The sequence below is a fragment of the Natator depressus genome, chromosome 1, assembly GCF_965152275.1.
Source record: "Natator depressus isolate rNatDep1 chromosome 1, rNatDep2.hap1, whole genome shotgun sequence".
NCBI lineage: Eukaryota > Metazoa > Chordata > Testudines > Cheloniidae > Natator > Natator depressus.
Genome location: NC_134234.1, coordinates 16,807,462 through 16,832,653, shown reverse-complemented (window position 1 = coordinate 16,832,653; position 25,192 = coordinate 16,807,462). Strand labels below are relative to the sequence as shown.

The 25,192-nt window shown below is 40.0% G+C and overlaps 1 protein-coding gene across 2 annotated transcripts in view; it reads left to right on the top strand.

The window, feature by feature from the left end:
- Positions 1-25,192, top strand: part of RSF1 (remodeling and spacing factor 1) — a 99,549-nt gene that overhangs the window by 62,954 nt on the left and 11,403 nt on the right. For both annotated transcript variants that reach the window (XM_074955500.1, XM_074955490.1), the window contains exons 8-14: positions 247-351; positions 2,449-2,528; positions 6,945-6,999; positions 9,059-9,168; positions 15,394-15,461; positions 18,279-18,486; positions 20,313-20,536. In XM_074955500.1, the coding sequence (XP_074811601.1) occupies positions 247-351; positions 2,449-2,528; positions 6,945-6,999; positions 9,059-9,168; positions 15,394-15,461; positions 18,279-18,486; positions 20,313-20,536 (850 nt within the window). The remainder of the gene's footprint in view (positions 1-246; positions 352-2,448; positions 2,529-6,944; positions 7,000-9,058; positions 9,169-15,393; positions 15,462-18,278; positions 18,487-20,312; positions 20,537-25,192) is intronic.

The following is a 25,192-nucleotide window of genomic DNA, read 5'->3' as shown; positions in this document are numbered from 1 at the left end:
TGTGTCTGTACACATGATAAACAATCCAGAGTTAAGTCTGAACATCCTGGTACACCAACTGTTCCATGAAAAGACATGTTTCATCTTTCCATAAAGCCCTACAAATAAGTGATTTTGGAGGTTCTGAAGTTTGTACAGATCAGAGTATTTATGCAGATGTTTCAACACTGCCTAGGAAATAGCTTTAGAACTTGTTACCTGCCAAGAGGTGCAAAGTGATGCTAATCTGTTACTTTGTTTCCACAGATTCTGTTGTGTGACTCTTGTGACAGTGGATACCACACAGCCTGCCTTCGACCCCCATTGATGATAATCCCAGATGGAGAGTGGTTCTGCCCACCTTGCCAACATGTATGCTTTCTAGTTGACTAGTTTTCGTCTCTGCTAGATGTTGTGGAGGATCATTGTTTGATTAACAAACTGTTTCTAGTATCCATCTTTCTCCATTAAAAAATAACCCCTCATTTGGGATGCATTGCCTCAACCATCCCCCGGCTCTGTTATTAACCGAGCTCTGAGTGGAGATAACCTTTTCCTCATGCTTTTTTCTTTTTTTTCTTCATTATTGTAGATGGCAATTCTACTGCTTCACAGAATCCGTTCTTTCCTACCTTTGCAAAGGTTGCATCAAGGAAACAGTAGAATCGGAAATATTCATTCTCTTAATTTTTCCTGTAAGAAAGACCGAATGTGGGAAGTGTGGCACTAATCAAGGAAGCAGCATCTCTGGTTGAAACCCACTTCCCTCCCCAGACCTATTTGCTCAGAACCTGGTTGGAACATGCAGCCAGTTGCCTGTAGCAAGCCAGCAGGAGCATGTTTGTGATATGCCAGTCGGTCTTTTCTGAGAACAAGCGCTGTCATTGCCTAGCGGCTGGCAAATTTCAGGGCTTCCTCTAATGAGGCTGGATGCTACTATAAAAATATTTCAGTGCAAACATATGGCTGGTCTTCATGTGAAATAGAAGGTGCAAAAATAGTGAGTTCTCCAGGTAGGTGCCTGGAGTTTTAAGGGCTGTAGTGTGACTAGTACTTCTCCTACTGCAGTGATTGGGGAAGAATTAGGCACATTATAGAGGCAGCCTTGTGGATCTCATACCCCATCTTTGCTTCCAAAACAGCTATATCACTTGCATGTCACAAGGCAGGGCTGCTGCTGTGCAAGAGGAGATCCTGATCAGTGATGACGTATAGTTGTATTGTGCATCAAAATTTGCCTGTTTCTGTGGTTTTAAGTATTTTTTTAATTTAAATAATGAATGGGTTGAGTGTGTAAGATTTTTTTTCTTTACAAATGAAGTTAGAAGTGCACTTGTACCTGATTATATATAAAGCACCTCCTCACCAAGGTGCTAAGGGCAATGTTGACTAATTCCTAGTAAGTACATAATAAGAAAAAAAAAAAAACCCTAAAATTACAAAAAAATCCAACGGAAAGTATATGGTGGGAGAGGAGGAATGGATGGAAGCGAACAAATCACATCTGCGAAAGAGAAGTTTTAAATGTGATCAAAGGGGAAAAGTTCTACAGTGATTGCAATAACACTTTTGGGGAGAACTTTTGCACATGTAACAAGTGTAATGGGAAAAGGCAAGTCTCATGTTGAGAGAGCAAAGCAAGTTCTTCTCGTAGGGGCCACTTACTTGTAACAAAGATCAACTCAGTTGCTGACCTAAGACATAATGTTAGAATCCCTACAAAGCAGGTGAATAATAGCCACCTACATGATGACTTGATTATTATCTTGATATTAGATGTGGATATAGGGTCTTATATCATACAAAACATTTTTTTTAAAAAGCACCACAGTAGTAATCAATAGATGAAAACTGAGTGCTATGTGTTTTCCAATGAAATAATGAAAGTTTACAATCTAAAAAGATAATAAATGAAGTGTGGGAAAGAGGACTAAAACGCACTGTATGTATGTATATAAATAAAATAAAATACAAACTACCTCCCAGTTACCTTTCTGCTAACTATACAGATTTTAAAATTTTTAAAAAGGGAATCATTTAGAAGTATGTTTATTCTAAACACTCATCTTTAATATGTACACTGGGCAGACTGCTTTCTATAATAGACACCTCTCACCAGAAGAGTTTATCTCTCTAGCAAAATTTATGCTAAAGTGTACCTTAAATTTAGAAGACTGAACCTTCACTACATGCCCTGTTCTTGTCGGGTGGTATTCCAACAGAAGTAATATTGTGTTGCTACACCACTAAAGTCTCTGGCAGAGGTTAAATTAACATAATCTTAGGCTATATACAGGGAAATGTGAAGAAAACTAGGAATTTAGTTTTAAGTATTCCACATGTAGACACTTATCCCTATTCCAGATATCAATAAGGCAAATGTGAAAACAGTGCATTAAGTGTCTGAATAAACTGATTAATGAAGGTATTTGCTTACGCAAGAAACTGATACTGTGTATTATCCCTCAGAAATTACTCTGTGAGAAGTTAGAAGAACAGTTGCAAGATCTGGATGTTGTCTTGAAAAAGAAGGAGCGGGCAGAGCGAAGGTACTGAAACCTAATTGGTTGTGTTCACAAACAGCTCACAGTGAGTTGCTAGGCAGAGAGGTGGAAGTAATTGATCAAGCGTTAAATGGACCTGGATAAGTGTGTTAATGAGACCTTGAGCTGATACATTTTGTTTTTGATTAATTGAACTTCCTATTAATCAGGGAGTTTACTGCTGGCAGCAAATTTGGAGATAGATACAAGAGAGTATAAAACAGAAGTCCAGTAGTTAAAGATGAGGGGATGGCGTTTACTAAGGTTCAGTCATGGCTTCTGAACATGGTTTTGGTCCTGCCTACAATTGCAGTTAAATAATTTTCAGCACTGGTTCATCTGCACCCTTTGCTAATACAGTCAGCAATGTGTAAATTTCCTGGTGTAGGCAAGTTCTGAATCACCTGACTTGGCTACAGAAGTTTCTAATGTAATTGCCTTACAGACTCCTGTTGCCATTTTCACCTAGATTAGTCTGAAAGTTCATCTGTACTACAGGATCACACAATTGCATGTTACAGTGCTCTCAAGTTGTAACTTGAGATGGAGCTCTGTGTACATCCTAGCCATCATCCTGGTTAGTGTAAATCAACACTGTGTGTCCACAAACAGAATTTCTTCCAACGGTTGCAGTAACAGTGCATTGTGCATAGCAGTCCCACAGTTCCCAGTACAGATATCTGAAACAGGTTTGTGAGTAGCAATCAATAGTTGGGAGAGGTGCAGTATTTCTTAAAACATTGTGTGCCTTTAAAAATCAACTTTAACACATGCACAGTAAAGAAATTTTTATTCTCTTTTTATTTACGATATTGTATGTGGTACAAGTCAGAGCCATGGCTTTTGTTTTGTCTGTTTTTATAAAATGGGTTTTGTATTAAAGTTATATTAATGCAACATTAACAGTTGAAAACTTTAAAAGGTGGGAAATACAGAAAAGTTAGGGTTCCTCCTAGCAATGTTAACTCTTTCACATAGCTCATGTATAGCATTTTTGCATTCCTAAATGTTCAAGTAGCACACAATTTATTAATGCTATCAGATTTGTCGTCTTCATGGCCGGTCAGTCTATCTTGCTTTTTAAATTTGCTGGCTAAGTGTTGCATTATTGTAGGTTTTGTAATTTTTACAGAACAGCAGGCTGTTCACATGTTATATCTGTTTTATATGGTGAAAATTACTATAAGAACAAACATTCCACGGTCTGATCCTCCAGCCAAAATAGTCTAACTTCCTCTTCTACATTTGATTTTTGCTGCTTTTTGAAGCATCTGAACTCTATTGGTAGGAAAGGCAGTACAGTAAACTTGATGGCATAATTTTCTGATCTGGCAGGAGTCCACTGCCACTCTATTGTGTGTTACAGGGTAATCATGGTGAAGAGGGTAGGAATCATGACACAGTGGTGTTGAAGAAAGTCCAGGGGCCTGGTTTTTATCACAGTACAGGTACAATTCTTAGCTAAAATGGGAAAATAAAGGTTATTTGGGGCACAAGAATAGACAAGTATTAAGACACTATTTGCTATACCAGAGCTCAACTTTGTAAACCTATGTTAACTCTTCATGTTTTTTTAGTCTTTCCCTTTGGTGGAAAAAGAACCCCCCCTAAAGGAATTAAAACTCTCACTAAGAGTACAATGGTCTGATCCTTTGTGTCACTGCAGTGACATTGCTGAGTCTCCTAGTTTTGATTATTTCCCATGCAGCCCAGGGTTTAATTTGGCAACATTCAAGGTTCTCATTGAAATTGGTTTAGCTATTCAGCAACACTTCCATACACCTAGCCATAACCTGCCATTTTGAGGGACTTATTTTTAATGAAAACCATTGACTCCGTGGTGGCAATAACAGTTGTGACAAAAATGTAGACTTGGGTCAGAATCTTTCTTCTTCTACTCCAGGCATACTGAATTTCAGGTTTTTCATTTATACACCTACTAACGTTTATAACCATGTTCTGCCACCAGATGGAAGCAGAGGACACTGAAGATTTTGTTGATGCTATTTTGCATTTAAGTCAGGGGTTCTCAAACCTTGTCGGAGGTTGTACCATATCTTTTGACAGTGTCTCCTGGGACTAGTTTCCAGTTCCTGGTCACCTCTTCACCCATGCCCGGTCTCATGGATCGCCTCCTCTCATTCGTAATATCATATCATATATCCCTGTGGCAACTGCTGCAGTTAGTTACACAGAAAAATAATTAAAAACTGATACAGACTAACATGGCTACCCCACTGAAAAATAATGGTACGAGATAATGTGTATGTAGGTTCTTTTAATGCAGTTTAACAGTTAGAGATAAGGAAAGTCAGTGCATCTCCATGGCAGGCAATTTGAGAACTGCTAGTTTAAATGTTGAGCCTTCATTTGTTCCTCCTTGGTGAGGAAGGTAAACGCTATTTCATCTGCCTGTGTAATATAAGACCTTTGCTACAACATTGCAGGCTCCATCCTTAATGCTATTTTTTATCTCCTAATTTTCTACACAATCTGTTGGGTTCCTGACTGTCAGAATTAGGAGCAGAACTTGAGACCCTCTCTAGTAAAACCTGATTGAATTTTACTGTTCATTCCCTTGTTGTACTTGATTTTTGCTTCATAGGAAATAAGTGGAAGAGGCAATGAATCTCCGTACAGAAGAAAATGTGATGATTATTAAAGCTTTTACATCTGTGTTCTCCCCTTTAGCAGCAGCTTCTCTTGCATCAACAGATTATTTTCATGCATTTCCCTTACTTTAAATCTGCTAGACAAATGAAGCAATTTTCTGTCCCTCCACCCAGGTCTCCTAGCACTCAGAGGGAGAGAGAGTTTCTTTTTGATTTATAAGGTTAGGGAACTGGCACTAGGATAGAAAAGTAAGTACTTTCAAATAAAGCCAAAAATGTCAGTGCAGGTGTTACCCTACAGTAATATAAAATTGTGACCGCATGCAGCCTCGTTACTACAGCTATAGGAGAACTATCCAGAATCCACTTTACTGTTTTGTCAGCTTTATTTTAAAACCAGTATTTGCTGCTTTTGCTTAAGAAAAAGGTTGGACGTACTCGTTCTGCGATCTGTTCATTGAAAGGGTACTAAGAGAAGGAAGTTTTGTGGAGATGCCCCGTCACCAGAATGTTCGAAAATCTTGGTCTGCTACTAGACAAATGCAAACATTAGGAAACATATTTTTGAAGATAGATGCTTGCAACTGTGTACATATATCGGTCTGTTCCTAACTAACACATGCAAATATAAAGTTAATAAGCATATCAGGTATTTCTGCATGTGTGTGAATAGTTAGGTCCATAGACAATGCATGCAAATGTGATTTATACATGCAGTTTCTTAGTGCTAACTTTAAAAACTGGTTCTGATTGACAAAACAGCCGTCCAGGATCTGTTTCAGCTCATAAAAATACATAAGTCTAGCACTTTGGCCTTAATTCTTACTTTCTGTTTTAACAGTACTGTAGAACCTCAGTTATGAACACCTCAGGAATGGAGGTTGTTCGTAACGCTAATGTTTGTAACTCTGAACAAAACGTTATTGTTCTTTCAAAAGTTTAAAACTGAACATTGACTTAATACAGCTTTGAACCTTTACTATGCAGAAGAAAAATGCTGCTTTTAACCATCTTAATTTAAATGAAACAAGCACAGAAACCGTTTTCTTATCTTGTCAAATCTTTTTTCTTTTCTTTTTTTTTTTTTTAGTAGTTTATGTTTAACACAGTACTCTACTGTATTTGCCTTTTTTTTTTTTTGGGTCTCTGCTGCTGCCTGATTGCGTGCTTCTAGTTACAAATGTGGTGTGTGGTTGACCAGTCAGTTCGTAACTTTGAGGTTCTATTCTACCAATGCTTCATGGAATATTGTAGTGTGGAGATGAAGAAGGACTATTAGGTTACATCTAGGCCATCCCTTGCCAGCATATAATTGCTCTCTACAGTATATTTCTTAGCACATTATATTGTCCAGTCTAGATTTAAATTCCTCAAAAGATGTGGCTTCCCTTGGGAGACTCTTCCACAGCCTAACAGCTCTGTTTTTCTAGATATTCAACCGTTTCTTTATTTTCTAAATTTTCCTTAATTTTGGTCTGTTACTACTAGTTACCCTCCCTCGTACCACAGTAACCCATTCCTCTCCTTCCTCGGTGTCTGTTCCCTTCAGACACTTGCAGTTGTCTGAACTGTTTGTAAAGTCACCAGTTTCACATGTAAAGGAAATTGTGATCCTTCAAGACAAATAATACCTACTAACTTTAATCAAGGTCTGGAAACTTGTGTTTTGCAGTGAGACAACTCATAGGGCTGCTTCTGCGTGACTGCATGAACAGCTCTGAATGATACTGATTAGATCATTGTTTTAAATCTGTACCATTTTACAAACAGGCTTCTTGTGAACTATTTTTAATTTTCTTTCTCTCCCAAGGAAAGAGCGATTGGTGTATGTGGGTATCAGTATTGAGAACATCATCCCACCACAAGTAAGTTGACTCAGCTGTGTTGTGGTGGTCTTTCATTTCCTAAATGTGCTTACTGCAATAAGTGACTTACTTCAGTCTTTTTTTTTTTTCTTAACAAAGATACTAACATAAGATTTGCATCATTTTTAAAAGGAAATTGTCAACATTGTTTAGGTTCAAAATTTTACCAAATAAAACTACTATGGTGTTTAAGCACATGCTTAAGTTCTTTGCTGGATCAGGGCCTAAGTACCGTTTACTGCCCTATATTGTAATTTGCTGTTTTGTGTATTGATAATGAAAATAATTTGAGTCCTTTTAGTATATCTAGCTTGGTGAAAAAATCATTTCTGGAACTGCTCAAAAGAGTGGCTTTGCAAAGATGTTGTCTACTCTGCATCATTACTCAACAGTCCCTATGTGGTCACAGGGAACGGAACACCGAAGTGTTAGGAGTGGCAAATGCTCTTTCAAGGCAATACATGAATTAACAGGTAGATGAGAATTAATTCAGTGGCTCACATTTTAGCTGGTGAGAGTGTAAGAATTAGGCAAGGATATTAATTGCTGTTGCTTTATTTTGGGATCAAGAAAATCTGTTCAAATTTTAAAAGCTTAAAGCTTTATGAATAGTGCTAAGTAAAATACTTCACAGGCAATTAAGACATTATTTACCTTTTTCAATTCTGACTATCACTTTCCTGATAATTGATAGGGGAAGTCAGTTGTGCACCCCCAAAGAAATTTTCTTGTCCTCTTTTAAAACTACACTGTTAAATAAATGAGCAGCTCTTCATTTTGGTGCCAATGTAATTTGACATATTGGGACTTCCTGAAAGAAACCAGTTGCTGTCCGGAGTTCACTTTCTCTGCAAAAAGACTACAATAACAGTGTTTTGATTTTGGTTTTTATAGTCACAAAAGTCAGAAAATTCAAAGTTATGGTGCCCACAGCATCCATAACTTCTCTCTTACTATAGGCAGGATCTTCTGATACTGGATATTGTATTAACTGTTTGTCTTAATACAAGTGTACACTGAGAGTTACAGCTGCTGAAGGAATCATAATTCTTTGCATTGCCTTGCAAGATTTCAGCCAGAATGTTGTGGCAAAAGTTTATTGACCTTCTTCCCCCCCCCCCCCCCCCCGCCAACTCCCCGAATGGGAGAAAAATGGTTTGCTCCTTCAGAGCTTGTGCTTTTTCCCTCATAAACTCATTTCAAAGTGATTTTTTCTTATGCCTTCCTAACAGATGATTTAATCCAGGCCCAGTAAATGAGCTTTTACATTTAAACTTGTTCAAACCATAAATTTCAGGTAGACTTATCCACTGTAACTCATTGTGCTAAAACAAATTTTCTCCCTCCACACTTGGATAACAGAGAAATGGCTCAATGGGATTTCACCAAACTTAAAAAAAACAAAACACCACAAGCCTCTTTCTCCCCAAAAAACAAACCATCACTACACCTCTTGATAAGAACAAAACATTCAGCCCAAAGGTCAATTTTTATTGAAAACTAAGGCTCTGGAAATAATGGCATAGAATTAAAGCCCTGTCCAGAGTGGGACTGAAACTGTACCACAAAAAGGTATGCAAAGAGTGGGGACATAATATGGATCTTTTTCTCCAGAACTGTAAGCTGTCTAGAGGAGGTGATCAATATAATGGTACACACAGGAAAAAATCCCAGTTTACAATGGCTGCAAACACTTGTTGGCAACTATCTTGTTCAGCTGTAGCATGGACAAGGCCTGAAAGTGTCACCTCAACTAGAAGCATAATGTCACTACTGTAACTGTAATCTACATCCTCAATCCAGGTACTTACAGGATTATGTTGCTAGTAAATCTTGCCTTTGTTATCTGTAGTACCACAAAGAGAACTGGGTACCTGTGAACTAGGTACCTGTATATAAGTCAGCCACTTGGGAACTTGAAATGTTTTGCACACACCACTTATCTGTTTGACATGAAAATAAACAATTCCAGCTCAGTCTTTGTGAATCTTAAGAGGGGAGACAAAGCTATCTGATATCTGCTCCAGCATAATTAACACTTGTTGTCATACTTCAACAGGAGCCAGAAATACTGGAAAGTCAGGAAGAAAAGAAGAAAGATTCCAAAAAGTCAAAATCAAAACGGCTTGAAAGGAGGTCTACTAGAACACGGAAATGCATAAGTTACAGGTAGGCAGCTTGTTCTCCAACTGGAGAATAATAATAATAATAATATATTGCCATTTCCTCTGTCCATCCACTCACCTGCTTCTTAGAGGGTACTTTTATGGTTAGCCAACTGATCAAATTATAGTGTCTTCAGTCTTGCTTTTGAATACTATACATGATTACCAAGCATAGAGCAAAGGTGCCACTTTGGATGACTGACATATAAGAGCAGATACACAGTGTTTAGCGCACTGATATGGGAAATAAATCTTAGAAAATACTTTATTCTTATTGCACTATATGCAAAATACTAATACTGGCCAATACATCTGTTCTCCCCTCTAATGGAGGACTGACTAATACAAATGTCTGAAAGCTTTGCGTTCCTATTCCTTTTTTCCGATTGCCCCTTTCCTCTGAAAACATCTGAAGGAATGTACAAATGAAAACCTTATCACAAGAGACAAAGTGAGAAAAATGAACTTTACTTCTGCAGAATAGCTGGAAACAGAATAGTCATGTCACCTGTGTTTCTAGACAGTTATTGCTAGCAGGTTCATAAGATTTCCCCTTCCCTCCCTCCCCCTCCCCCCCAACTATGTTCTAGAACTGTGCTGTAGATTACTTCCTGAAGTAGTTTGTCGTACAGCATAGCTAGTACTGCTTTTAAGTGATCAATGGCCACGTTGGTCCACAAGAAAACTGTTTAAAACCGTGCTGGCAACAACCATGTTTAAGCCAATAACTAATTTGGCTCTCCTCTCAGTGAATGATAGGGCATTAGTATAACATGATGAATTTGCCAGTGTGATGTTCACTGAGCACTCAGGAATTTTATCTTAATTAACTGTTGATATTTTTCAGTACCTCCTACTCCTGGGGGAATTCTGTGCCACTGCGCATGCACAGAATTTGTCCCCCGCAGATTTCTTTGCTTCCTCGCAGAAAAGTGACTCTCATAGGGAAGCCACAAGAGCAATCATGTGACCCTCCCCAGCAGTATGTTTTGGGTAACCAGGGCAGCTGGCAGAGAGGTAAATCACTGTGTGGCAGCAGGTGGGACTGGGGAAGACCTGGCTGGTGGCTCTTACCCTGCACCGGGCTCAGCTGCTAGTCCCGGCAGAGCTGGGGAGGACGAGACTGACTTTTCCCCTGCCCGGCATCCGGGGCCGTGTCAGACCCACCCCCAGATTTCTCTGCTGGCTGTAGGAAGCTCTGCAAACTCCCACACACTTCCTGCACCCATCGCTCCTCATCTGCAGGGGGAGGGATCCCTGTACAGGAAGCTGCTCCCCCCTCCACCCAACCCCCATACATCCAGACCCCCTCTTGCTCCAGACTCTCCTGCAAAGCCTCCCCCTCCCCCCATACCCAGAACCCCCCCCCCCCGACGAGCCCCACTCCCCTGCACCGGGACCACCTCAACGAACCACCCGCATCCAGATCCCCACCCTACCGAGCCCCAACCAGCTGCACCTGGATCCCCATCCCCCTCTCCCAGCATTGGCACCCCCCCCCCACTGAGACCCCCACACTCAGACCCCTGTTCAGAGCTCTATCCCCCCCACACCAGACCCCTCTATCCCTCCCACTGAGCCCCAACCACCTTCACTTGGACCCCCTGCAGAGTCCCATTACCGTTGCACCCAGAACCCTCCAACAAGCCCCTGTGCATCCAGACTTCCCCCCCTCCTCCCGCACCAGATTCCCCCACTGAGCCGTTTGCACCCAGATTGCCCCACACAGAACCCTCTAAACCTACACCTGGATCCCCCCACATTAAGCCCCTCCACACTTGGATCCTGCCTTGATGAGCCTGCCTGCCCACACCTGATGCACCTGGCATGGAGGGGCAGGGCCCTGGGTTGTTTCTGGGGCAGGCCGGTCCTTGTGCTGTCGGGATTGGGTGCAGCCTCACTGCTGAGTCTGTGTCCCGGGGCAGGGAGCTGTACAGTGATCTCCCACTTTTGTGCAGCCAGTGGCATGTGCTCCCCAATGCCATGCTGGAGCCTCCACATTTATTTGACAAATAAAATCTGCAGAATTTTAAAATATTGTGTGCAGAATTTTTAATTTTTTTATAACAGAATGCCTCAGGAGTAACCTCCCTTAGTTAACAGCAGATGCCACACTGAGGAGAATATTACTGCTGGTATATAAAATTCAATATCGCTTGTAAGAGACATGATGCTAAGGGCAGGTTTTTATAGATTTGCTATCATGCTCCTGACAGTTGAGGCAGTCACTGAGCCAGTGGAAAATGTTTTTGCCTCTAGGATATTTTGACAGTACTGCGATGGGTTTATAAAATCCTGCAGGGCTTGTGATTTTTAAATGGAAATAATTTGTTTCATACAGCATTACATTTGATACTCAGTCTTACGATCTAAAATGACAGAAGTGTCTCTTGCACAGTACATCATAGATGTCTTTGAGTTTGTGAATGTGTGTGTGTATATTGTCTGTACATGACTTCAAATTCACACATATACAATGGAAGTCTAGTTTGTGTTAATGGGAACTGTGTAGGCCCTCCTTCAGTGAGGGGAAATAAATCCTAAAGTCTTATTTTGCTCATAAATGAATCTATAAAATGTATGTTAGTTCTGTTCAGATACCTGCTTTCTGTGTCTTTTGGAGTCATCGGCATCACTTACTGATGAACAGGTTAAAAAAAATCAAACCTACTGAACTAATAAAACTGCAGAAGAGCAAGCTGTCCTGTGTTATGCCTCATATATGGAAAGACAATTGTCAGCTAACACTTGATTCCAAAATAGTTATTAGTAGTGATATGTGTAATGGAAGGAATAGCTTAATTGTTCCAAAGACAAAATGAAGTGAAAAGATTTTTGTTAGAAGAAAAAAATCTTGTTTGGAAGTACCTTAGAATAAACCTCACAAAGGTGGTGTTTCAGAATTGCTTATTTTACCATAAATGCACTTTAAAGGTGACATGCAAATGTGAGGATTTGCTTCTCTATGATGTACAAAGAAGGCCAGAAATCTTTTGTTATGAAGAAAATTTGCTGGTTTTTACCCAAAGAAATATTAGGAATAGTTTCCCTGTTTTGCATGTAAGGTACAGAATGAGGATATCTCTCGCTCATTCAGTTAAGGGCTGAACCTTTATTAAAATAGGTTTTCTCCAGCTGGTAAGCATTTAAATTAAAAAATATGCGGGGGGGAGTAGAATTTTATCTGTCTGAATAAAATGTACTTCTCCAGACAATTAATCCAATTTTATTTCCATGTATCAGATGTCATAGGCCTACTGGCTTTTTGCCCATCCATAGTGTCTTCCAGGGAAACCAAGGTAGACAAGACCTGAATTTCCAACTGAAGAAACTAAACTAAACATATCTTTTTAAACAAAAACCTGTCGTCTTTTGTACATCAAACCAAAGAGGGAACAGACCCTGTTTTCTTCTGTTTGCAGATTGCCTTTAAATTGCTTTCTCCATGTACGAAGTCACATTCAAAATTGTAAAGGCTGCTACAGCAAACATACAAAATATGAAAAAAGAATACTTTTACTTTTGTCCTTCCAGTTTACTTTACAGCATATTTCAACCTGTAAATAATAGTGACCATAATATAATTAAATTTAACATCCTTGTGGGGGTGGGAAAATACCAAGAATTCCACCACAGTAGCATTTAATTTCAGAAATAGGAGCTACACAAAATAAGGAAGCTAGATAAACGGAAATTAAAAGGTACAGTCACAAAAGTGAAATGCCTGCAAGTTGTATGGAAACTTTTAAAACTCACCATAAGAGAGGCTCAAATTAAATGTGTACCCCAAATTAAAAAACATAGTAAGAGGACCAAAAAAGTGCTACCATGGTTAAGGAAAAGTAGGTAAAGGCAAAAAGGCACCCTTTAAAAATTGGAAGTTAAATCCTACTGAGGAAAATAGAAAGGAGCATAAACTCTGGCAAGTCAAGTGTGAAAATATAATTAGGCAGGCCAAAAAAGAATTTGAAGAGGAACTAGCCAAAGACTCAAAAAGTGACAACAAAAATTTTTTAAAGTACATCAGAAGCAGGAAGCCTGCCAAACAATCAGTGTGCCATTGGACAATTGAGGTGCTAAAGATGCACTCAAGGACGATAAGGCCGTTGTGGAGAAGCTAAATGAATTATTTGTACCAATCTTCACTGCAGAAGATATGAGGGAGATTCCTACATCTGAGCCATTCTTTTTCGGTGACAGATCTGAGCAACTGTGCCAGAGTGAGGTATCGGTAGAGTACGTTGTGGAACAAATTGATAAATTAAATAGTAAATAAGTCACCAAGACCAGATAGTATTCACTCGAGTTCTGAAGGAACTCACGTATGAAATTATAGAACCACTAAGTGTGGTATGTAACCTATCACTTACATCATTTTCTGTACCAGATGACTGGAGGATAGTTAATGTGACACCAATTTTTTAAAAAGGCTGCAGTGGTGATCCTGGCAATAACAGGCTGGTAAGTCTAACTTCAGTACCAGGCAAATTGGTTGAAACTATAGTAAAGAACAAAATTATCAGACACATAGATGGACACGATTTGTTGGGGAAGAGTCAACATGGTTTTTGTAAAGTGAAGTCATGCCTTACCAATCTGTTAGAATTCTTTGAGGGGTCAACAAACGTGGACAGGATGATCCAGTGGATATAGTATACTTGGACTTTCAAAAAGCCTTTGACAGGGTCCCTCACCAAAGGGTCTTAAGCAAAGTAAGCAGTCATGGGATAAGAGTTCATGGATCAGTAACTGGTTAAAAGACAGGAAACAAAGGGTAGGAGTAAATGGTCAGTTTTCAGAATGGAGAGAGGTAAATAGTGGTGTTCCCCAAGGATCTGTATTGGGACCAGTGCTATTCAAAATATTCATAAATGATCTGGAAAAAGGGATAAACAAGGATGTGGCAAAATTTGCAGGTGATACAAAACTACTCAAGATAGTTACATCCGAAACTGACTGTGAAGAGTTACAAATGGATCTCACAAAACCGGATGACTGGGCAACCAAATGGCAGATGAAATTCCATGTTGAAAAATGCAAAGTAATGCAAATTAGAAAACATAATCCCATCTATACATACAAAATGATGGGATCTAAATTAGCTGTTACCACTCCAGACAGAGATCTCGGAGTCATTGTGGATAGTTCTCTGAAAACATCCTCTGAATGTGCTGCAGCAGCAGTCAAAAAAAAAACAACCTAACAATGTTAGGACCCATGAGGAAAGGGGTAGATAATAAGACAGAAAATATCATCACACCACTCTATAAATCCATGGTACGCCCACACCTTGAATCCTGTATGTAATTCTAGTTGCCCTATATCAAAAAAGATATACTGGAATTGGAGAAGGTACAGAGAAGGGCAACAAAAATCATTAGGGGTGTGGAACATCTTCTGTATGAAGAGAGATTAAAAAGACTGGGACTGTTCAATTTAGTAAAGAGACGACTAAAGGGGGATATGATAGAGGTCTATAAAATCATGACTGGTGCGGAGAAAGTGAATAGGCAAGTGTTGTTTATCCCTTCACATAACACAAAAAGGAGGGGTCACCCAATGAAATTAACAGGCAGCGGGCTTAAACCAAAAAAAGGAAGTACTTCACACATCACACAGTCAACCTGTGGTTCTAGTTGTAGGGGATGTTGTGAAGGCCAAAACTATATAAACTCAGGAAGGATAGAAACATCAATGACTATTAGCCAAGGTAGGGATGCAATCCCATGCTCTGCATATCTCTAGCCTCTGACTGCATAAGCTGGGGGTGGACAAAGATGCATATGCCATCGGGGGGGGGGGGGGGGGAGTTTGACATAATCAATAAGCAACTATTTCTTGTGAAAATTTTTGCTGAAATACTTTTAAAACAAAATATTCACATTGTGTTTTCTTTAATTCAGTAGCATACCTGTAAGAAGGAGGTGTTTTTGTGAATTTATCTAAATTATTAGTAAGTCAGCCCAGGTAGTAATATATATCCATCCTGCTAGATTGTGCTAGAAGCTGGACATGCTCTACATATTTTTAAGAAAACCCATTGAGCATCTGTCTAGTACACTATGAATATGTATGATGATTTTCTGATTATTTTACCACTTTCCCTCACTTTTGGAATGTCTGAAGCACTCTGAATTCTTACAGCTATTTTAGATTTTGAGACGTGACTTCAAAATATATCTGAATTGTGCTCTGTTTCAAAGTAGTAAATAAAAGATACTATTTTTAGATTTGATGAATTTGATGAGGCAATTGATGAAGCAATAGAAGATGATATCAAGGAGGCCGATGGAGGAGGTATGTTTCTGTTACTTACTATTTGTATAGTTAAAATGGGTGACATGTTGGGCTGGTATGACACACATTCTATTACAATGCCAGAGGGAATGCATGTACTCCTGACCTTTGATACCTCATCTGAATCTCTGCATAACTTGACATTTTTACTACTGGACTTTCAAATGCAAATACTGTAGCAATTTCCCTGGTTGTGGGGCAATGGGTATCATGTGTTGGAGAGTCTATGTAGGGAAAAATCATGTAGCTTTTGTTAATAATTTCAGTTTTTACTTTTTTAAATATCGAAACATAAAACTGGGCATCAAGAACCAAACATTTTATAATAACTCCCTAACTTTGGATGGCCAGATTAGGAAGCCACTGGGTGCTGCTGGTGTTCAATACCTCTGGAAATTGGGCTAATATGTGTTTTCACATTGAGACACCCAAAGCTAGTGAACATCTTGAAAATGTTGGCCCTAATCTTGGTCAGTACTTCCGTACTGCACAGATGTGTTGTGAAACTTTATTCATTAATGCTTGTAAATCTCTTTGAGATCCTCAGATGGAAGGAGCTAATAGCTTAAAAAAAAATAAAATAGAACGAAGTTAGAAAATTATAACTTAATCTTATTATTCTAATTTGTCTTTCTTTTTCTTTTGTAAAAAGGAACAGGAGTACTTGTGGCACCTTAGAGACTAACAAATTTATTAGAGCATAAGTTTTAATTTGTTAGTCTGTAAGGTGCCACAAGTACTCCTGTTCTTTTGCGGATACAGACTAACACGGCTGTTACTCTGAAACCTTTTTCTTTTGTGACATGGTGAAGAGCTGAGGGAGATTTTTCCAAATATGCCCAAGGGATTTAGGAGCTCGGTGCCTATTGCCTGTCAGTGGGATTTGTGCTTCAACATCTCTTGCGTGTTTAAAATGTTCAGATAATCCCTTGCTCCTGTTCTTTTTGACTCCCCAGAACTATGCCTGTTTTTTCAAAAGCCCTATGGATGTGCACAGGCAGTCTGAAAATCAAGCCTGATTATTTTTCTATTTATTTAGATTTAAAGTAATAAATGTACTTATTCAAGGCTCTAAGGACCCTAACATAATTAATAATTCAATTAATACAAGTAAATTAAGTCTCTGTCCCACCAAGATAAAAACAACTAAACAAAATATTTTTAACGCTAAAAGTGGTATCTATCTCCTGGAGCACTTCCATCCAGACATGGTGTTACTTATCATGGGGAACACCCTGAGCCTTCAGGACCAGACGTGGTTAGGACAGCAGAGGAAGTGACCATGCTTCATCATTCTCATATGGTGTTGTGTGAGGGTATAGGGCCTCAGGTTGTAATATCTTTCATTGGACCAACTTCTGTTGGTGAGAGAGCCACACACAGCTCTTTTTCAGGTTTGGGAGTGTGGGCGTGTGCACATACTTTGTATTTATTTTTTGTTTTATAATTGCATCAATAAATGTCAGTATACCCTGACTGCTGCTCAGCTTAGCTATCTAAACGCTGCTAAGCTAATGTTCCCACTACTTATTTCCTTGTGGTAGGGCTCGTGTCACCTCCTAATCGGCCAGTTTTCAAAACTAGTTCCCCAGTCAGGTTGTATGTGATGGGGTGTGCAACCACAGCCCACCTCTTGCATTCAGTTATGGTAATAGTTTGTTAGCATATGCTAATTACTGGTGCATAGGTGGCTGGAGTAAAATACGCCGGGTAGAAGGCCTATGGATATAGCTGTCTGGTGACTCCCATCTCCCTTGGCAGTCCTTTATAGATGATTGCCAAAGAAATCATCGGGACGTACACCATGCTCTGTAAAGACCGTTGGTGCCATTGATTGATTGACTCTCACATCTCACAACTACACCTTTTGTAGATGTCTTGCTATCAACTCAAATCTAGTCTCTCCAAAACAGGGCTGCTCATCTTTCCTCCTAATCCTTCATCCTTCTCCACTTCATTTGCTCTCTGGCATCACTAAGAACTCTGCTACCATCCGTTGTCTCCCAAGCTGCTAATGCCATCTCAGACTTCCCAGCTCTCCTTCACCCACACCCAGTTCCCTCACTAAGCCTTGTTACTACTACTTCTTTAAAATCAGTGTGTTCTTTCACATCTCTCTCTCCGCCACTACAACACTTATCCATGACTTGGGCATCTCTCACCTTGATTACGAGAACCGTATCTCTAATTTTCCTGTCTCACCTCTTCCCCCATCGCACTCTTCTATTCTGTCTATAACAATAACAATACTGTTAATAATACTGTTCCCTTTCAGTTATCCCAAGCACGTCATATCCTTGAATCTACTCCCTAGCTTTCCTTCAGTCCCACATCATATTCAGACTTCTTGTCGTCCAAGAACATTCATAATCTTGTTTTTGTGTGTGTCCCTGAGTTTGTCTTATGACATAGCATTTTAATATGTTCCTATCAGATCAGTGGTCCATCTAGCCCAATATGCTGTCCCAGACAGTAGCCAATATCAGATGCTTCAGAGAAAGGTGCTGGCATTCCTGTAATGCACAGTTTTCCAGTAACCTGCCCATAGGGAAACTTCTTTCTAACATCCCCTGGGTTAATAGTTGGTTTGTGCTCCCAAGTGTTAGGGATTATAGCTCTTCCAAAAAAATACTCTATATAGTATAGCTGTGGATGGAAGAAAGCTGGGTTCAAGAATTTGAGTCTTGGATGATGAAAGGGGTCTCCTTTATAAAAGGAAGTTGAAATTATCAGCAGGATGGGAAGGTCTCTGTGAAATTGAATGAAAAATGCTATAATTAACTTGCAGCTTATTTTCCCCCTCTCCCACTAACACAGGTGTTGGCAGAGGCAAAGACATGTCTAATATCACAGGTCACCGGGGAAAAGACATTTCCACCATCCTAGAGGAAGAAAGGAAAGAAAATAAGCGGCCACAAAGGGCTGCTGCAGCACGTCGCAAGAAACGACGGCGACTGAACGACCTCGATAGTGATAGTAACCTGGATGAGGAAGAGAGTGAGGATGAGTTCAGGATCAGCGATGGGTAGGTAGCTGTTTAAACTACTAGTCTTGGGTTATTAACCACTACAGGTTTCTGTGAACTTATAATGCCACTGGGTTGTCTCTTTGCGGTTTGAAGCTGTAAGAGTGGGTTTCCTGTTAAGGCCAGGTCTAGACTTAGAATTTTTATTAGTCTAACTCTTTCAGTTAGGGGTATGGTGTTTTTGTTTAAAAAAAAAAAAAATAGTTACATCAGTGAAAGCCCTAGTGTGGACACATTTATATTGGTATAAAGGTGACTTATACCAATAGAGTTGTGTTTCTTACTGTATGGGAATTGCAGTGCTAGTATAAGGCATCTTATACTATCAATATAGAAAATCTAGTCACAACTTTCTAGTTTAGACAAGACCTCATAGATATCTTAGAATTAAAGGAGGCTATAGAAATCAACTTTTGATTTTTAGCATACTACAGATTTGAGGTTCAAAAACCAGCAGAACTAGATGTGGAGATCAGGAAAAGGTAGAGTTTACCCTCTCAAGAACATGAAACCTAAAATGTTAAATACATTTTAAGCAGTCTGATTAAAAATCCCTTCCCCTTCTGAATTGCTCAGCTTTTCACTTTCTTGGGATGCTGCCATTTCATTAGTTTTTCAGTCATCAGAATTCTCCAGATCAGACAGACCTGAATTTCTAAAGTTAAAAATCCTTTCAGTCCTTTTTTTATGCCTCCTAAAGACTCACAAAAGTGTACAAGACTTTGTTCCCCCCCTTTGCTGAGAGCCTGTAAAGCTGACATGCTGTTCATTACCCCTCTTGTTGTGTTTTGGAACTATCTCTATTTAAATCTCTTCAGCTCCATTTTCCGCATGTAATGGTGTTGAAGGTTTTTCAGTGGTTGAGCAAGATGTGCTGGAACTTTCCTAGTTAGTGAATTCAACCTGTAAAAATCTCACTGAATTAGCGCTGCATTGATGAGTCCACGTATTTTCAACAATAATCTCTACTAATTACCTGTTGGCTGTTAGATGAGAGTTTGCATTCATATAGGGGAGTTGGATGCCTGTTACTGTTGCATATGAACCTTTTTTTTCAGGTAGGCTGCTTAACTGTTATATAAATTGGCTCAGTCTTTATATGAAAGACCAGTAATATAAATCAGTGAATTAGAAGTTTATTCATAAATGCATCAGCTTCATGGATATGATTCTTTCAACTCTCACAAGTGAATAGATTTGTATTTGGTCAGTGCTTGAATGAGAGATCTCAAGGGAACACCTACTGTAGGCGAAACATGAAACTGTTTCGCAGCTGGTGTTCTGCCTGAACTATTACTGAACCAGTATGACAGAAGGCAGTGTAGGTGTGAGGGTGCCATATTTCATACAAGACACACAAACTGAAGTCTTGACCATTTGTGGGTACTTAAAGAATGTTTCATAAGAATAGTGGTGTTTATCCTGAAGTACTGAGCCAATTAGAATGCAGCCTAAATAAAGCCACCTGCAGTTTCAATTAGATACAGCATTTGAATTCACTTACTGTCCTAATCTACTGTGTAACGTTATATTCTGTAAAGGCACCTTCAGGTATGCAGCAAGTGTTTAATTTCAGTGTTGGGTATGTTGATCTCAGCATAAAGATTTGATGCCTCACATTAGTTTTGAGAAGATTCATTCATTTTTGTGAAACACTCTTAGGCTCTCCAGACAGAGAGAGAGAGAGAGAGAGAGAGAAATGTATTCTTGAAATAACATCTAAATTTATTATAAGCTATATTAAATATATCTAACTCCTATATGTTACAGTATTTTAGTCCATTTATTTCAAGTATCTCTCTTTTGGCTGTAACTTTTTTTAACAGATCTCAGGACGAGTTTGTTGTATCAGAGGAAAACCCAGATGAAAGTGAAGATGATCAGCTGTCAAACGAAGACAGTGATACAGAGTTCTGTGCCCGTAGACCCAGGCGACACCACTCCAGGCCAATGAGACAAAGCAGGCGGTTACGAAGAAAAACAGTCAAGAAAAAATATTCAGAGGATGACGAAGAGGAAGACTCTGAGGACAATTTAAGTAGGGAGTCTGGTAAGCTTAACTTTTGAAGAGTTAGCTGTTGTGTGTCAGAGAAGAGGGCCGAAGCAAAAGGACAGGTGGCTTACACACTCCTGAGTTCTAATCTTGGCCTGGACTTTGAACTTGGCTATATGGATTCAGTCAAGTCATATGTCATCTGTGTTTCTAAGGTTCTAGCTGTAAAAATAGGGCTATTGCTTTTGTAATAGAGGTGTTGTGGTAGTTAATTAGATGTCTCTGTGAGTTGCTTTGGAAATGAAAAGTGCCATGCAAGTACTGTTTTTTAATAATTATGTTCCTTATTTAAGGTTTTCACTTGGTCTGAGTGTTCTGTTCAATATGCACAAAAGGAAATTAGTGTTGAGTGTTAGGTTCTTTGGGTCACATTCATTTTTAAATGTGTGCTTAAGTTGTGAGGGCAAAACAGGCAATTGTGTGCAGAATTGGCAGATTCCTGATGTTTCATTTCCAGTTGCATCTCTCTCTGCGTATTTTGTGGGTGCACAATATTTTGTTTAAACTTAGCAGGAAAAGTAGTTCAAAGAACTATTTCATTGTGTGTACTCAGAGATCTGCTAATGCCTCATGGAAAACTTTCAAAAGCCTACTGCTTAGAGAAACTCAATCCCTGATTTCTTAGGAGGGAAGAATAATTTCCTCAACTGCAGGAATTATTGTACTATGATCTATGTTAAACAAGAGGACAAAGTAAATTACAGTAGTGATCCCTTCAGACTTTATAATCTATGAATCTATGGTTTCGATATTTCTCGCTTTTGAACTTTAATTACTAGGGACACTTGCATGACAACAGCGTCTTTGTTCCTTGCCTTTTACTGCCTGTTCCCCAATCAAAATCCATCCTCTGTCTGAAATACAATTGACTGTGTGAAAATGATTCCTACACAGAGGAATAAGCAATGGAAGCAGATGAACTAACGGGAGAAGATATTTTTTTCTTGCGTGTATTTGTCCTTACTAATCAAGAAGAAATAAATCAGAGACTAGGTAAATTTTGTCTCTTAATAATGTATTGTCATAGCATTCCATGAGGAGATAGCACTTTTTAGGAAGAGCTTTCTCAAGAGTGTAACTTACTTTGTAGGACTGGGCCCAAAACTACCTAATGCCATTGGGAGTTGAAGGCACCAGCACCTTGCAGGACTAGCTCATTGCAGGTATTGAATGGCCTTCTCACTATTGTATCCATCTTTCTGAAGTCAGCTGAGCTGCAGAATGAAATGGAAAGGAGTACTTGTGGCACCTTAGAGACTAACCAATTTATTTGAGCATAAGCTTTCGTGAGCTATAGCTCACTTCATCGGATGCATACTGTGGAAAGTGTAGAAGATCTTTTTATATACACACAAAGCATGAAAAAAATACCTCCTCCCACCCCACTCTCCTTAATAGCTTATCTAAAGTGATCACTCTCCTTACAATGTGTATGATAATCAAGGTGGGCCATTTCCAGCACAAATCCAGGGTTTAACAAGAACGTCGGGGGGGGGGGAGGGGGTAAGGAAAAAACAAGGGGAAATAGGTTACCTTGCATAATGACTTAGCCACTCCCAGTCTCTATTCAAGCCTAAGTTAATTGTATCCAATTTGCAAATGAATTCCAATTCAACAGTTTCTCGCTAGAGTTTGGATTTGAAGTTTTTTTGTTGTAATATAGCAACTTTCATGTCTGTAATCTCGTGACCAGAGAGATTGAAGTGTTCTCCGACTGGTTTATGAATGTTATAATTCTTGACATCTGATTTGTGTCCATTTATTCTTCATTGAATGGCTGGTCTCCAATGTGAGTTTTTATGTATGGGCAAATTAAGAAAGGTGTATGAGCTTAAAATGATTGTTCCGTAAGCTCTCTTCCTTTTCTGCATGCCACTAAGAGACCAACAATGAGTGTAAGAAAGAAATGGTTAGAGTCTGAACATATACAGAGATTCATAGTGGAAATTGTGGTAGTCTATGATTAATGAAAATATGAGAGCAACTGATGCAGAAGCTAAAGGATCTGAAGTTATTACTAATCTACACCTTAATGCAGCTAAATACTTGGGAGCAGTTCCTGTTCAGTTCCTAGTGGTCATGTGGCCATCACAAAAAATACCACCCTAATTAATATATGCACTAATGCTCTTGTTGACAGCTGGAAGAGAGGTCAAAGGCTCAGTGTGCCTGGAAGTTGAACTCCCTTCTTATCTCTGGAAGTGATTCCTCCATGGCAGCTTGATCATAGAATCATAGAATATTAGGGTTGGAAGAGACTTCAGGAGGTCATCTAGTCCAATCCCCTGCTCAAAGCAGGACCAACACCAACTAAATCATCCCAGCCAGGGCTTTGTCAAGCCAGGCCTTAAAAACCTCTAAGGATGGAGATTCCACCACTTCCCTAGGTAACCCATTCCAGTGCTTCACCACCCTCCTAGTGAAATAATGTTTCCTAATATCCATTCTAGACCTCCCCCACTGCAACTTGAGACCACTGCTTCTTGTTCTGTCATCTACCACCACTGAGAACAGCCTAGCTGCATCCTCTTTGGAACCCCCCTTCAGGTAGTTGAAGGCTGCTATCAAATCCCCCCTCACTCTTCTCTTCTGCAGACTAAATAACCCCAGTTCCCTCAGCCTCTCCTCATAAGTCCTGTGCCCCAGCCCCCTAATCATTTTCTTTTTGGACTCTCTCCAATTTGTCCACATCCCTTTTGTAGTGTGGGGCCCAAAACTGGACACGCTACTCCAGATGTGGCCTCACCAGTGCCAAATAGAGGGGAATAATCACCCTGAATCTGCTGGCAATGCTCCTACTAATACAGCCCAATATACCGTTGGCTTTCTTGGCCACAAGGGCACACTGCTGACTCATATCCAGCTTCTTGTCCACTGTAATCCTCAGGTCGTTTTCTGCAGAACTGCTGCTTAGCCAGTCGATCCCCAGCTTGTAGCAGTGCATGGGATTCTTCCTTCCTAAGTGCAGGACTCTGCCCTTGTCCTTGTTGAACCTCACCAGAGTTCTTTTGGCCCAATCCTTCAATTTGTCTTGGTCACTCTGGACCCTATCCCGACCCTCCAGTGTGTCTGCCTCTCCCCCCAGCTTAGTGTCATCTGCAAACTTGCTGAGGGCACAATTAATCCCATCATTGAGATCATTAATAAAGATGCTGAACAAAATCGGCTCCAGGACTGACCCCTGGAGAAGCTTGCTCTGCTGCTGCCCACTATTCATCTGTTTTGTGGACAAATAAAGAACCTCAGTCTTCAAGGTTTTCAGTCCTGTTCCTTTCCCCAAGGCAGTGTATCTCTCTCTCTCTCCCCTCCTCACCACCTCCCCACCGCATGCGCAAAGGGTTGTGGCCTTAACTATATGTTCCTTTCCTTACCCCCACAAACTCTCTTTCTGGAGAGCCTGCCTTGCCTTACTTTGGTTCTAAAGAAATAACAAACACGGAGGGTTGCTTTTTTTCTTCTCCAGATTTGAGGTTTCTCATTGAGCTCTCTTGTTGACTTGCTCTCACCTTTTCCTTAATGTTTTTGAGGGAAAAACACGACTGTTTTAGTCTGAGTCATTTCAGTTAATAACACGACAGGGCAGCTTGTGATATGAATGAAACAGGGCAGCCCGGGGGGTGGGGGGGCAAGTGGGGCAATTTGCCCCGGGCCCTGCAGGAGCCCCCACGAGAGGTTTCAGGGGCCCCCACAAGAGGTTTCGGCGGCATTTCGGCGGCAGGTCCTTCAGTGCCACCGAACACACGCAGAGTGAAGGACCCGCCTCCAAAGACCTGCCGCCGCTTCTTCCGCTCTGGGTCTTTGGCAGCGGGGGTCCTTCCGCTCCATGTCTTCAGCGAAGTGCCCCGAAGACCCGGAGCAGAAGGACCCCTGCCGCCGAAGACCCCAGGCCCCCTGAATCCTCTGGGTGGCTCTGGAATGAAAAGGCAGCATTAATACTGTGGAATAATGTTTTTGACATGGTTCAAAGAAAAAGTAGCTAAACATGATCCAGCTACCACAGTTATTTTCAGCTGCTGGAAAAAGTGGCTGACAAGCTAGACCTTAAAAAGGCACTAATTCTGCAGAAGTCTGGTGCACCGAGAACTAGGAACGACTGGATTGGTTTTTATAAACACTCTCATCTGGTATTCCGACCAAACGTGTAGCTGCAGCTTTGAAACCTATAGGACTGATCTTCTTGTTGCTGACTTGAGAACAATTAATCTGTACTTTCCTACCATCAGTAGTATAGTCAAGGGTAAACTAAGGTACACAGAGTTTAGCCATTTCTCGTTTGGGGAATTGAGTTTATCCACTTCATTTTTTACCACTGCTTACAGTTCACTGTTACTCTGTCAATATCTTTCATGGACTTCGTCTAAAAATTCTTGAATATAATAAAATTAGAGTTAAATAAAAATCAAGGGCCAGAGGTATTTTCCAGTGGAGATTGGAATGAGATTGTATCATCAATTCAGATTCAAGCAGGTTGTTCTAGTTGGCAGGAGCTGTAGAGGAGAAGTATGTTTCACACAAGTAGGGGTAAGATTGTATAGAAGGATAAAAGGAAACCAATGCTAGAGGAGTGGTGGGAGAGGTTTGTGAGAGTAACTGGAAAAATCCATAGTGGAATTTAAAAACTGATGGCAATTTCAAGCTGGAAATGAATGGGGA